Here is a 13,461-nt window from a genome sequence, read left to right on the forward strand (position 1 = left end):
TTGTCCCTGCCGAAAATTAACATCCAAATAAAATCGTATAACAACGTCATTCGCCTTAAATCACTTCTGTACATATCAGGCACAAGTTACAAATTAAATTACTTACTGGCACAGACATAAAACATACAAAACAACACATATTCCAGCAACGACTCCTCAGCTTTATAATACTCAAGAAGAGTTTTTTCTTTGTCCTCAAAGCTTAAGGGTTAAATTGTATAGGAGCAACTTTAAACTGTTGCTCTGTTCTCCAAATGTCATTTTTAAAGAAGGGACGAATTACATGCAATAAAAAGACATTCACTATAGTTGTTGACGTGCTTTATTTTCCTTAAAAATGCAAGTTAATTCAAATTATTTTGTTCGGTCAACTAAGTTAATGCTGCCGATACCTGAAAAAGGTTATGCTTGATTATTTTTCGCTTTGGCCCTAATTCCATACACAAAAGGTTAAAAGCTTATGTGACGACTGCAGAGGATGTTGCATATAAAAAGAACATTAGAACAAAAATCATACTAGAACAAAAAACGTACAATTATCCCCAACTCCACTCCGCCAGGAAAAACTTCCGTACTCTATCTGTTTGACCTTTGAACCAAAACAAAAGGTACGTCAGAGGACAACGAAAGACGTTTACGGAAGTGTGTGTACTATGGGAAACAAATAAGTGCATCAAACGAGTTTGTTAAGTGCTGTAATTCTGGTGTAATGGAGTAGATTCCTTCTAATCAGTTTCCCCAGTAGGACAGCTTTGAAGATAGTTACTGATTCACGCTTCAAAGCCGGCTTCGATTATTTTAATTTTAGTAAAGTCCGTAGATCACAACTATGATGGAGGTAAGCGATCTTGTTTATGTATTTTTATCTGTAAATGATAAACTATGTAGGTCGTTCTAGTACTCTTGCTTATACGTTTACCTGTAGTTTAAATGCCATTAAGCAAACATTTGTTATGTGCAGTCCATACATGTAGGCTTTTAGCAAGTTTATTTGTCATATGCTTTTGAAAGCCTATTGAAATACCATAAAAAGAACTAAGAGTTGTGCAAACCTGTTTAAATGTTACCCACAGAGAGCCTTTTCAGGGAACATAGTCTTTCAGTAGGGCTGCACATGTTCCTCTGGTCCAGCACTTCCACTGTGACTCTTGCATAGTCCTGAAGTGTTGCTCTGGGGATTTGTTAGCTTTGATAAACATCCGGTGGTGGTTTATCAGATGACGCATTCAGTGCTCCCACCAGTGTCATTCGGTTACACCAGGAGCAAGCCTTTTAGAATCTGGCCCCTGGTGTAAGCCTGCCTTTATAGACAGGCCTTACACTGAAGAAAGTCTCTTACACTCAGACCAAGTTTTTCAGTATCTGGCCTAATGTTTTGCATTCCTGATTTTTTTTTGCCTTTGAAAGTTTTCTGTGTTGGTGTCAGGCAGGTTGTCCTTTCTTTTGTGATTCCCAGTATTTAGACTTTTGTTGTTGCACTTCCCTTCTCTACCCCCTTTCTAAAGTGTCTGCTAATCTCGGTGATTGACTCTACCAGTACATTGCTGCCTTCCTAGTAACTGAAGTGTCCTGTATAGGCTCATAGATATATATTAGGCTAACTGTTCTTGCTAGTCATTTTCCCTTTTGGTGCTTAAATTAGCCTGTCACATTTGGTGTTAGATTGGCCTTGCACATCCCATAGTTGATAACCGTATATTATCCCTCGTGAGAGTAACTGAGATCATGCCATAGATTATTTGAGGAGGCCAATAGACGGGATAAAGCATTTACGAGCTGTGTATGTCCCTTAGTAGTAAAGGGAGCAGTCTTAGAGTGAATACATTTTGTTTTGCCCATCCATAAGTTCAAGTTATGCTTGAATATGAACAGGGTGGGCTTTGTTTATGTGGATGGGAGGTGTGTTCCAGAGCAGCAGTATTCTCTGCAAGACCGAGTATTTCTAATGCCATTTGACTTGCTGATGTGCAGTAAATCTGTCAGTAATGTGTCAGAGGATATTGCTTTGAGTGTGTTAATGTAGGACATATTGCTTATACCTTGTATCATTTTAGTAAGGTATTTCTATGGACTTCCAATTGCTGCATGTGTCTGGAAAGATACATGCAAAAGGATGGTGTTATACTGTATGATTGTCCTAATGAGGCCTAAATAAAAGAATGACATCAATAGATCTAGATGTAATCCCTTTGTTTATAAGCTGTGCTATGTAGAAAGACTTTCTTATGACAATCCAACATGGTGGTCGAAAGTTAGGTCACTGTCCACATAAGATCCAAAATCAACTCTTGGGGGGGATACTGCCAGTGTGATAGTTCCCTGTGGTAGATAACTTCCTAAATCATTTTTTTTTTCGCATTTAGTTTCAGTCCATGATTTTGGCAACATTTATTTATTTGGAACAAACCTTCCTGCAGGATAGCAGAATACATAGCTCAAGAAAGTAAATACCATCCAGGGTGGTAAGAAAAACGAAAATCATTTTGGAGAATAAAGTAAATGCCGATAGTCTCATATGATGAAAAACATATGTTTATTTATATAGGGGCTGCTGTCACAGATGGTAGTTCCATTCCATGCTGTGGAAATTCTGAAAAAAAAAAATATAATCTGTGGATGGGTGTTATGCTGTTTTTTTGTCTCGTGGCATACTGAGTAATAATACTGTTGGAAATTTAGTCACCAAGTCAGTTTGTTTGCTAATCTAATTGTTTAATAGTGATCTGTTTACTGATGGAATCTGTTTAATAGTATATTTTGTAAAAATAATGTAGAGTGACTGTTGAAGTACATGTAACTGGTTGAACATCCTGTTGGCTGTCTTTTATATATAGTACAATTTAAGAGCAAGACCATGTACAGATAACACTGTTATAAGTTTTATGCAGTTTTTTGTGCCTTGGACAGTGGTGATTTAAACAGAATTAGTGCTTGGGGATCCTTGTGAAATTTTCAATCTGTAGGTAATTACTTTTGCATATTAAACCATCTGACTTTGGTGCTGAATCTCTTAGTGTAGTTCTGTAGTTAAATTAACTTCAAGCCCAGTATGTTGTCTAATAATGTTAAACACTGAAAAGGAGTGTTTCTTAGTTGCTTTATAATTTCTGTTTAATGGGTACATGTGCCAAAACTAGAGATTGCACTGTGTATATGTGCCAAAACTAGAGATAGCAAATTATGTACACGAATAGTAGCGTTATACAATTTTTATCTCCTGTCTAAAGCATGAACTCTACTGTTTCATATTTGTTAACAAAATACGTTTGTTTATTAAAAAAAGTTATGGGATAACATGTCTGACTTAGTTCATATCTTCATCTTATCTAATATTGCACTAAAAACAGTTCCTTATTAAATATTTTGTCATATCCTTATCAAATATTTTAGCACATAGCTTAAGCAGGAGTTTAAGTTTTCATTGCACGTTCAGTAACTAGTTTTGAAGCTGTATTAAGAGCTTGGGCTGTTGTAGAGCATTTGTAAGTAAGAAACCCAGTCTTACAGTTCCATGGTAGATCTTAACCTTTATATTTTCCATACAAATAATCCAGAGATGGGTTGAACAAGAATATGTTGGGACAGTTGCATATTTCCCATATCCATGAGGGACAGGGGTGCTAAACCAGAGGTGAGTATGCAGTTATCCGTACATTTTTACGGATTATGTTTAAATAGAGGTACTTTGCTTTATGTGGGGTGGAAGACAGTTTCACAGAAACAGTATTCTCTGCGTAACAATCCAATTATAAGCAGGTTGTTGGGTAGAGTATGGTATTGTATGTTGCTGTCACAGACATTACAGACCAAACATATACACCCACATAGGCTGAGGTTTTTAATACTAAACTACTTAATTCTCAAAGGCATCTTAGGCAACAATATTGCAACAAATACCTTCAGCAACACTCTGCTCAAACTATCCACCATGACACGTGTACCTATAACTCGGGGTGTCTTAGATCAAAAGCCCATAAGACAGTCCTTCACACAGCCAAACCTCCTACTTCATGTAAGTTCATATGCATGTACTAGGCTAGCTGTCCTTCTGGGCCATTTTACACATAGCCAATTTCTCTGAGTTGTACCTCATGTCTGAGAAGTAAACACCTTAAACATTCTGTTGATCCCCACCACCCTGTCATAGTCATAGAAGACTCCATTGTGAGACACACTAATGCACCACTCATTGGGCTGAACAAGGAGAAGGTTATAGTCCGTTGCCTTTCAGGGGCTAGGATTTATCGCATAGCTCAAGCAATCAAGTCCTTCCACTACAAGTACACATATGGCACAGTCATAGTACATGTGGGAGTAGACATGAGGCATACCTTCCTGGACTATGTGAAGAGATATATGATGGAACTCTCAGAATGTGTCTGAGGCAGGTATGAACCTAGCTCTGAGCAACTTTTTACATTTGCCTAAAATGATGCCACAATATGAACAAAAGATGATTAACTACAACAATTGGCTTAGTTTCTGGTTTCATTCAAAGAGGGTTTCAATATATAGCTGCCTGGAAGGACATGGTAGACGGTCCAAACTGCTTTGCCAGGAGTGGTCTGCATCTGTCCACCCCCCAAAGATTTATTATATTGGCAAACTGTTATCCACCACGGTAATGCCTTTTTTAGGCTGTCAGTCTTTTAAAGCTTCCAACATAAAATAAAATTCAGATAACATGAAGGCATTGCTACTCAACACAAGGAGCCTTAACAAAAAATTTCTCTCCCTACAGGCACTCATGACTTTAGTATGCATCGATATATGCATCATTATGGAGATCCAGTTCAAGAATATTGAAAGTACCCCATCAGTGCAAAATTTCAACACCTACGACACTTTTATACTCACTACACAGATGAAGGTAGTAAAGGTTGTGGGGTTTTATAGTCCTACAACAAAATTTCACCTCTAGACCTGTTAGGCTGGATAATGACCTAAAACTTTCATGTTCAACTTATTAACAAAACCCAGTTATCACATAGTAGCTAGCTATAGGATCCTCTCTATGTTCCCCTTGGAGCATACCTCCTACCTAACTGGTCCTGAAGCTCTAATCATTCAGTCAAGCACCATTTTCCTAGGGGAGTTTAACTACCCCTCCTTCAACTAGGGAACATGTACATCCCTAAACATCTATGATCAGAGATTTCTGGATTTCATAAATAAAAACTTGCTGAACCAACTAGTCTACACCCCTACTATGGGAGACCAAATCCTTGACTTGGTTCTTACCAGTATGGGACAGCTCTTTTTCCCTGTCAGTTGTAATATCCTCCCAAGTTAAACTGGATCATAAATCATTCATACTTACCATAAGACTGACGTCCGAAACATCCTTCAATAACTGTATTCAGAGATAATGCTAAAACTGAGTGACAACTTGGCTAAATTCAACATTCCCTTCCCACCTGATGACCTCTCTATGTATGCAAAATCCTTCACCTCCAAATGCTGTTCACAAGTAAATAGCTTCAACGAATCATCTGCCCCCTCAAACTAAATTCAATGTCCAGTTTAAAAGTAAATTCCTATGGTGGAACCCAAATACGGGATTTATAGTAAAAGGAAAAAAAAACACTTTACATAAAAATAAATGGTAACCCTCCAAATGCCAAAAACACTGTTACCAAACTTAAAAGGAAACTCCAATCCCTGATCAAGTAAACCAAAGTTAGATGAGATAAAGCCACCCAGGCAATAGATAATCACAAAGCCTGTTTTAACTATGTTAGAAATCTCAAAAATAATACTCAAAATTGTGCATAGCTAATAACAAATGAGATCACATACTCTAATCCTGAAGACCTATAACTACATTTTTCTTCTAGTATATTGGCTAACTTTATCCCATCCCACCCCACCCCACATTCCCAAGTCAGATACCAACAGCCTCAACCCCTTCAAATCTCCCAGGAACAATTCCCTAAAGCACTCCAAAGTCAAGAACACTGTTTCTATGGGGCCTAATAGCATACCAGGATGCCTACTGATCAGCCTGAAATAGGATCTGTCAAACCCCCTACAGAAGCTTTTCAGCATCAGCCTCCAACCAATGTTTGTACTGAACAAGGTGAGGACCGCAGCAGTCATCCCCATGCATAAAGGTGGGACATCAGCTAACCCAGGCAGCTACAGATGTATACACCTGACCAGCATCATCTGTAAGGCTATGGAAAGGATCATTATGCAAGTGATAAGTAAGGACATGAGCAGCTTACAAAATCTCAACCCAATCCATTATGGTTTTGTCAAGGGCAAATCCTGCATAGTTAATGTGGTCATTTTCTCCTAAAAGGTTACCAAAGCAGTGGATGAGGGAAAATCTATACACACCTTCCATCTAGGCCTTGCAAAGGAATTCCACACCACACCCTACTCAAGCATAATTGATACACACAGATTTACCTTTATCTGGGTAAGTTTAACTCATTGGATAGCAAACTGGCTCACAAACTGAATCCAAGAAGGTAGGATTGGTCACTGTACCTCCTCCAAAAGACCTATCACTAGTGGTGTACTCCAGGTTTCGGTCCTTGGCCACTTCTGATTGGCATGTACTTCTTGGAGGCCAGAACTAGTGTTAAAGGCTTATGGCTGACCAAGTTTTTAGATTACTGTAGTCCGAACTTGTTGCCATCATAAACTTTCCAGAAGATAACAAAAGCCTTCAGGAAGGCCTGTCCCAAACAAATAACTGGTGTCAAAGCCATGGCCCAAAACTAAATGCCAAAAAATGTATAATTGTATACTTCAGCTAGTATGACATCCCTTACAACTATCGCATTAACAGTGTACCCCTAAAAACTGACCCATTACTGAGGAACCCGGGAACCCATGCAGTCAATGAGCTGTCATACTGGTGTAAGGAAGTTTTTTTTTTTCCTTTCTGCATTTTATTAGTATGGCATCCATGTTCAGGGAAGTGATCATTTCACTGTATTTTGCATTCATTAGGCTGATCATTGAATATAATGCCCCCTTCACTGTGTGCATGTCCAAACACCTAGCACAACTCTAGCAACAACCATGCTTTCTCATTAATAAAATAAAGTGTCGAAATCACAATAACAACACTCATTGTCTCAAGCCCTGTACATTTTTGGTATCTTACAGGCTAATGAGGGGATCTTTTACATGTCTTCAAGTCTAATAGTGACAGAAACACTCGTTCAAAAGATCTCAGCCTGCAACTTGGAATTTGCTTGAAGGACAGATGGGTCTCACAGAGAACACTGCTTTTTTTGGAGTAATCTTCCTCTACTCATAAAACAAACTACATTTCTTACTCTATTCAAGTGTAATCTAGATGAGTGGATGGGAAGCTGCAAGTTCACCCCAAGGGTAACATGTAAATGTGTGCCTGTCCCTGGGTTATTCATACTAATATTACAAAGGGCTCTGGGTTAATTGTTCTTAAAATACTAGGGTTAGAAACTTATTGGGATGGGATACATGATAATGCTTCTGAAGATCCTCCTAGATCATTTGCCTACTAGGGTTAGAAACTTATTGGGATGGGATACATGGCAATGATTCTGAAGATCCTCATGGATCATTTGCCTACTAAGTACCTATGTACCTATCCTTCCAATATATTCTGTTTATTTCGCTAAGGAGATTGAGATCCCCTGAGCAGGTGTTTATGATATGATTGAATGTGTGCGATAGGTCTGACAGAATAAGGTCTTTTAAAGCTCCATATGTGAGGCAGAGGTAATTTCTTGATAGCTTGCATTATATTGAAAAGAGGAGCAATGCTTTGAGATGGTTTACGAAATGTTTATGCTTTAGGCCATTGATTTTTTTTCTTCTTTTTTTAAAGTGAGAAAGCATTGTGATCATTCCAATTGCCTTAAGTATTTGTATATAACACCCAAAGATCAGCCTAATGAGTGCCAAGTACAGTAGAAAGATTACATTCTTACAGCTGTATTCATGGTGATCAAAAACGGTTCACTACTGACATATGTTCTCAGATCCCTGACTATGGGATCAATTTTCAGGGGTGTGTTGTCAATATGATAGTTACAAGGAGAATCGTGCTTGCAAAAGGATATGATTATGCACTTCTTTGCATTTAGTTTTAGTCATGGTTTTGACACCAGTAATTTGTTTGGGACAGGCCTGATTGGAAGATCTTCATTTGCATGTTTGTAGCTTTTCTAGTTTTTAAAAAGGGAAGTGATTAATTGGGCTGTAATCTTGCATTTCTCTTATTTGTCCTACTTACATTCTTTGTTTTTCTTTATCTCTGTAGTTTTGTTCTATTCATTTTCTGTATTTTTAAAATATTTTTCCATGTTATGCATTTGTTAATGTGTAACTCTTGTAACATGATACTTTGTTTCCCTTTAGGATTTTAGGTTTTCTAAACTGCCAATAAATTAAACGTATGCTTGGTTCTTTTAACATCTGGTAGAGAGTAATAACTGTACAGAAATGTGGTACACTTGCCACTGTTATGGTGCGATTTTATATAATTGTCATGTCAGTAAGTTTCTTCCTTATATTTTCTTTTAGTAAATTTCATTATGTACTTCAATGTGGCAGTATTTAGTTTTAATTTTTTAACTGGGCTGGTCCAATGGACTCATTTTATTCATGTCCTAAACAGTAATCGGTACACAAGAAACAAATGTATCATAGAGTGGAAGTGGAAAGCTCCATTTAGTCTAGTTATGTTTTTTTAAAGGCAAAATAATAACTTCATAGAGCCAACATGTTTACAAAGTATAAGAAAGGATGCTAGTGCCTATATAATTGTTTAATAGAATTAGAGTAGCAAATGTGTTTGTGTGTGTGTGTATGTATGTAAGTAAATATTAGAAATGTTGACAAAGGGTATGGCATTTAAGGTGATCTAGAATATTGAGTCAGTGGTGAATAAGATGTCTGTCAAGTCCTGTGGCACCGAGGAGAATAGCATATTTTTATTTAAAGCAACAAATGAATAACACAGGATGACATAATAAAATAAGATCAGAACAGTTTTAAATTAAAATCACATAATAGTATAATCAGCAATGGTATAGTAGTTCATAGGTTATTACTAGGCTAAAAAACCCAGGGGGCCTTTTTGAAGCCTAGCTTTGCTTCCCTAAGGTGAGACCCAAACCCTGTACTTTGGGCTAGTAAGATAAACCCCTTAATCATTATGTCATCCCCTAACTCTTAAAACTGGGCTTGTCCAAAATTTGAACTTAGGACCTCTCACACCCAAAGTGAGAATCACACCCCTAGACCAACAAGCTACATTCAAAATGTTATTTTCTCTTTTCCTTAGATTCATGTTTTCATAAGTTCATAATTGATTACTAGGCAAGCTTTCTTGACAGATCATTGTAGGCCTAACCAGTTTCCTTCCCAAAGGTGAGAATCAAACACTATATCTTCTGTCTGTAAGTCAAACACCTTTACCATTATACCAAGCCACATCCTTTTTTCATACACCAATCATTTCTCTTCCTCTGTCTGTTTGTAACTGTTTTGTATACAGTTTGGAATAGGTTCATAGGTAGGTACTAGGCTATCAGCCCAAGGGCCTACATAAGCCTAGCCAGCAAGGTTCCATGGCTTACGCCACCCAAGAAAGTTATTTTCCTGTGCCACTGTCGAGCAGAGACACAGAAGTGATCCCTGGGGTGTATTTCCTATTTCCCATCTACTCATCAAGATTTTGCTTGAAGACTGCTAATGAAGAACTTTGCTTGACATAGATGGGTAGCTTGTTCCAGAGTATAGGAAGTCTCTGGGACGGGAATCTATCCTTCCAGCATGTCCTGTTTATTGTGGTGACCAGGTTTAGGTCCCTAGAGCATGTAGCTCGGAGGGATTGGGATTTCTTTAGGTGTAGCATGTCCAACAGATCTGGGTTTGACATAGTTTTATATGTTAGGCAGAGATCACCTCTGAGTAGGCAATATGCTACGGAGTAAAGCTGGAGTTTTTTGAGGTGGTCAGTGTAGGGCATTTGTTTGAGGCCAGTAATCCTCTTTTTGAGGTACTTCTGTGGCCTTTCCAGCTGCTGCAGATGTCTTGTGAGGTACATTCCAAAAGGGGCGTTGTAATCTATAATGGGTCGAATGAGTGACGAGTAAAGGGGACCAATGACCTCTTTTTTTCCTGGATGAGAACCCTTTTTTGATGAGGTGTGCCACATACAAGGACTTCCTGACTACTGTGGCGATGTGACTATCAAAGGAGAGACTACTGTCCACCTGGGTCCCAAGGCCTCTTATCACACATTCGGTGTTAAGTAGATTGCTGCCTATGTGTAATTAACTAATCCAAATAAAACTATTTATTCTCTCTTTTATGGCTGAAATAGTATTTTACATAAAAGCTTATTCTTTTAGTTCTTCAAATATTCTGACACCTTTACTTTAACTGCCTTTTTTATTGAAGTCATGCACTAGTATACATACATATACAAATGTGTTACAAATTCCAAATATGCCAAATAAAGTCTTAGTTGAACATATACATTTAAGCAATAATAATTGCTGGGGTGTGGGGTTTGCAGTATTTATCCATGAGTGTTGCAACTAAACCCAAAGAGCAAAGCTAGCCTTACAGAAGTACAAGACGATAAAAACTACATATCATTCACCCTGGCACTGATTAGTACGCATTGGCTTGTAATGTTTGGAATATTTTAAATGTCATCCGGATGCATTTTTGCAGAGTAACACCATTTAAAAAAATACGTCCTTTGTTTCCATGAGGTTTTCTGTTAACAATTTTTTATTGTTTTTTAATATGATGTGTAGTTGTCTGTTACTTAATGTAATAGTGTTATTCTGTGACAGTTTTCATTTTCTTTTACCTGAGTTGCATAATTCGGTTTTGAACTGTGTATCAGTTCTGTATTTGTTAATTTTATTTCATTTGCAAAGACCTTCAGTGTCTTGAAGTATGTTGTAGTTTTATTTTTGATGTATTTTCTTTTCAAAGGTATACTATTTAGTAAAACTTGTGTAAAAGAAAGACTGTAGGTGTTCTTTAATGAAAGTATATAGTTTGTCTGTCAACTGGATTAACTTAAAGTGATGTACCGCTTTGTTAAATTAAGGTAATAGCAGATAATTTTCTTATCTCAATTAACCAAAAAGTGTTCAGATTTCACTGGTAATGATGATCACCCACCATGGTATACTGACCTAGTTGGAAGGCAGGTGAAAAATAAATTGAAGAAAACTGCGTAAGCATTGTGCTAAACAGAGTTAAAAAAATGTATATATATTTTTTAAGGATCATTAGGACTAATGACCTTAAGGAGTCCTTACAACCTGTTTTACTTCATTTTGTTTCAGCAATCAATAACAGTGGGCTTTGTACCAGGCAAATTGAAACATACACATGCAATCCCTATTTTTAAATAGGGTATGGCTGATGAAACAGGAAGTTATAGAACTATTAGGCTAACAAGTAGAAGTCACAAATCTTTCAAAGGGTAGTCCTTCAATATCTAAAAAAGGTCACATTACTTGGATATTCATCAGCATGGATTTGCCAGAGGAGGATCTTGTATGACCAACTTAGTATAATTTCACTTTTTGGTGTTTGAAGCTTTGGATAAAGGTTTTGCTGCTGATGCATCTAGAGTTTGTGAAGGCCTTTGATTCAGTCCAGCACAAATCTATATTCGGTTCCAAGAATTTGTCAAGTAATAATGACTATGTAGTAATATCAGTTTAGAGTTTATCTGGTGAGAGATTGCTAGTTAAGATTCAAAATATTATGTCTCATGAATATGACGTTCAGGGGTAACACAGGGCTAAGACCCAGGTCTTTTTTCAGTTTTACATCCCCTTTCCACTTGATGTGTAGTTGTAAAGTATAGCATCAGGTATTACAGACCAGGCACACTTCCAGGGTTATCTAGATGAGTTATAAAACTGGTTCTTACAAAACTAAGTATCATTTAACTCTAAGAAGTGTCAAGTCTCATGGGTAGGTAAAGGTATTGTGAATATTGCTAACAAACTGATTTCAAAATGTATTGCTTTAATGACCTAGATGTTATAATTTTGAAGAAAATGCAATTTAAAGAGCACTCAATCAATAGGCTAGAAAAGTTTTATTTATTTAATTATGTGTTATTAATGCACTGTTCTGCTTCATTTCATCTAGGAGAACTGCAGCATTGTTACTACTATTTTGAGACCAATGCTAGAATATGGAGTGGGCTTTTGATTGTATACCATAAGGGATATAACTATCCTTATGAGGGTTCAGAGGAGGTAATCAAAAAATGTAATTTAGTTATAGGTCTGTTACGTTATTGCCTTTACAATTGCGACTTGATGTGCATGTACAAATCTGTACATAATGACTTGCTGCTTTTTAATAAGAATCAAATTTTGAGTTATTCCATATGACAAAGGTAATCCTAACATTTTTATAAAAGAAAATGAACCACATTGACATGTTTTCAGATGCAAACATCATACATTTCTCAAACATTGTATATTTCTTATAATCTATACAGTAATTGTCAGTCAAACATTACAAAGCTCATTCAATTCCCACCTTTCCTTAAAGCTCCTTCCTCCTCCAAATCATTATTCTGTATTGTGTCTAGGCAATTCCATTCTGTGTCACAGCACAAAAAAATAATTTCCTTAGTAACATCATTTTACTCATCCAGTGTTTCTGACAGAGTAGTCTGCAGGTAATTTTAAAGTCTGCCAACTCAATCCACTCCCAAAAAATATGTTCCCAATTACCTCTTTCTTCCCTGTTTCACCTCCAACATTTGCAATTCACGTGGGGAAAAATTATTTGGAGTCAATTTATGGTATACAATATTGATACAAGCTTTTCCAAGCAAAGGTCCTAAATCCTCAAGACTTTGTTGCATATTTGGGAACCATACATATATCCTCCCATTGATTTTGTTAATTGCTTTTTCAACATGTCTTCCGAATCCTTTCTAACATGCTCTGGTTTTTGTAGTTATCATGCAATATTTTATATGCTGTACCAATTATCCATTTTTTAATAGCAGCTTCTATTCTAGATTTTACTAAAAACTCTACCAGTGCTGGTCTTTCACTTAGGATTTCACTATTTCTTTGCCTATGTTCTGATATTAATCCTTGATAGGGAATGCAATCTCTAACCTGCAGTCCAAATAAATTCCTGGCCTCTTCCCATTCCATTACCATCCCCTCTCAAACTATTTGCTGCTAATACCATGGTTCCTTTGCTATTTCTTCCTAGTAAATTCAAGCTTTCCTCTTGCTTATTGTCTGTATTTCTTATTGCAGTCACCCCTATTGGTAGAATATCTTTTCACCATTCCCATGTTGGCTTAGTTCTTGGAGTACTTTCTGCTACATTTATGAGTATAATATTCTATATGGTTATTGTTGTTATTCTCCTGAAGGATTCACGTCCAAAATCCCAGTATCTCCTTGTTTCGTGAGCTTCTCCCATTCCATCATCATC

At 37.0% G+C, this 13,461-nt stretch overlaps 1 protein-coding gene across 1 annotated transcript in view; it reads left to right on the forward strand.

The window, feature by feature from the left end:
- Positions 1 to 661: 661 nt before the first annotated feature.
- GCC2 (GRIP and coiled-coil domain containing 2) overlaps positions 662 to 13,461 on the forward strand; it is a 1,443,709-nt gene continuing 1,430,909 nt past the window's right edge. Inside the window, exon 1 of the mRNA XM_044070984.1 lies at positions 662 to 838. Coding sequence (XP_043926919.1) covers positions 830 to 838 — 9 coding nt within the window. The 5' untranslated portion in view covers positions 662 to 829. The remainder of the gene's footprint in view (positions 839 to 13,461) is intronic.

The sequence above is a fragment of the Protopterus annectens genome, chromosome 5.part0, assembly GCF_019279795.1.
Source record: "Protopterus annectens isolate FY-2018-M chromosome 5.part0, PAN1.0, whole genome shotgun sequence".
Classification (NCBI taxonomy): domain Eukaryota; kingdom Metazoa; phylum Chordata; order Ceratodontiformes; family Protopteridae; genus Protopterus; species Protopterus annectens.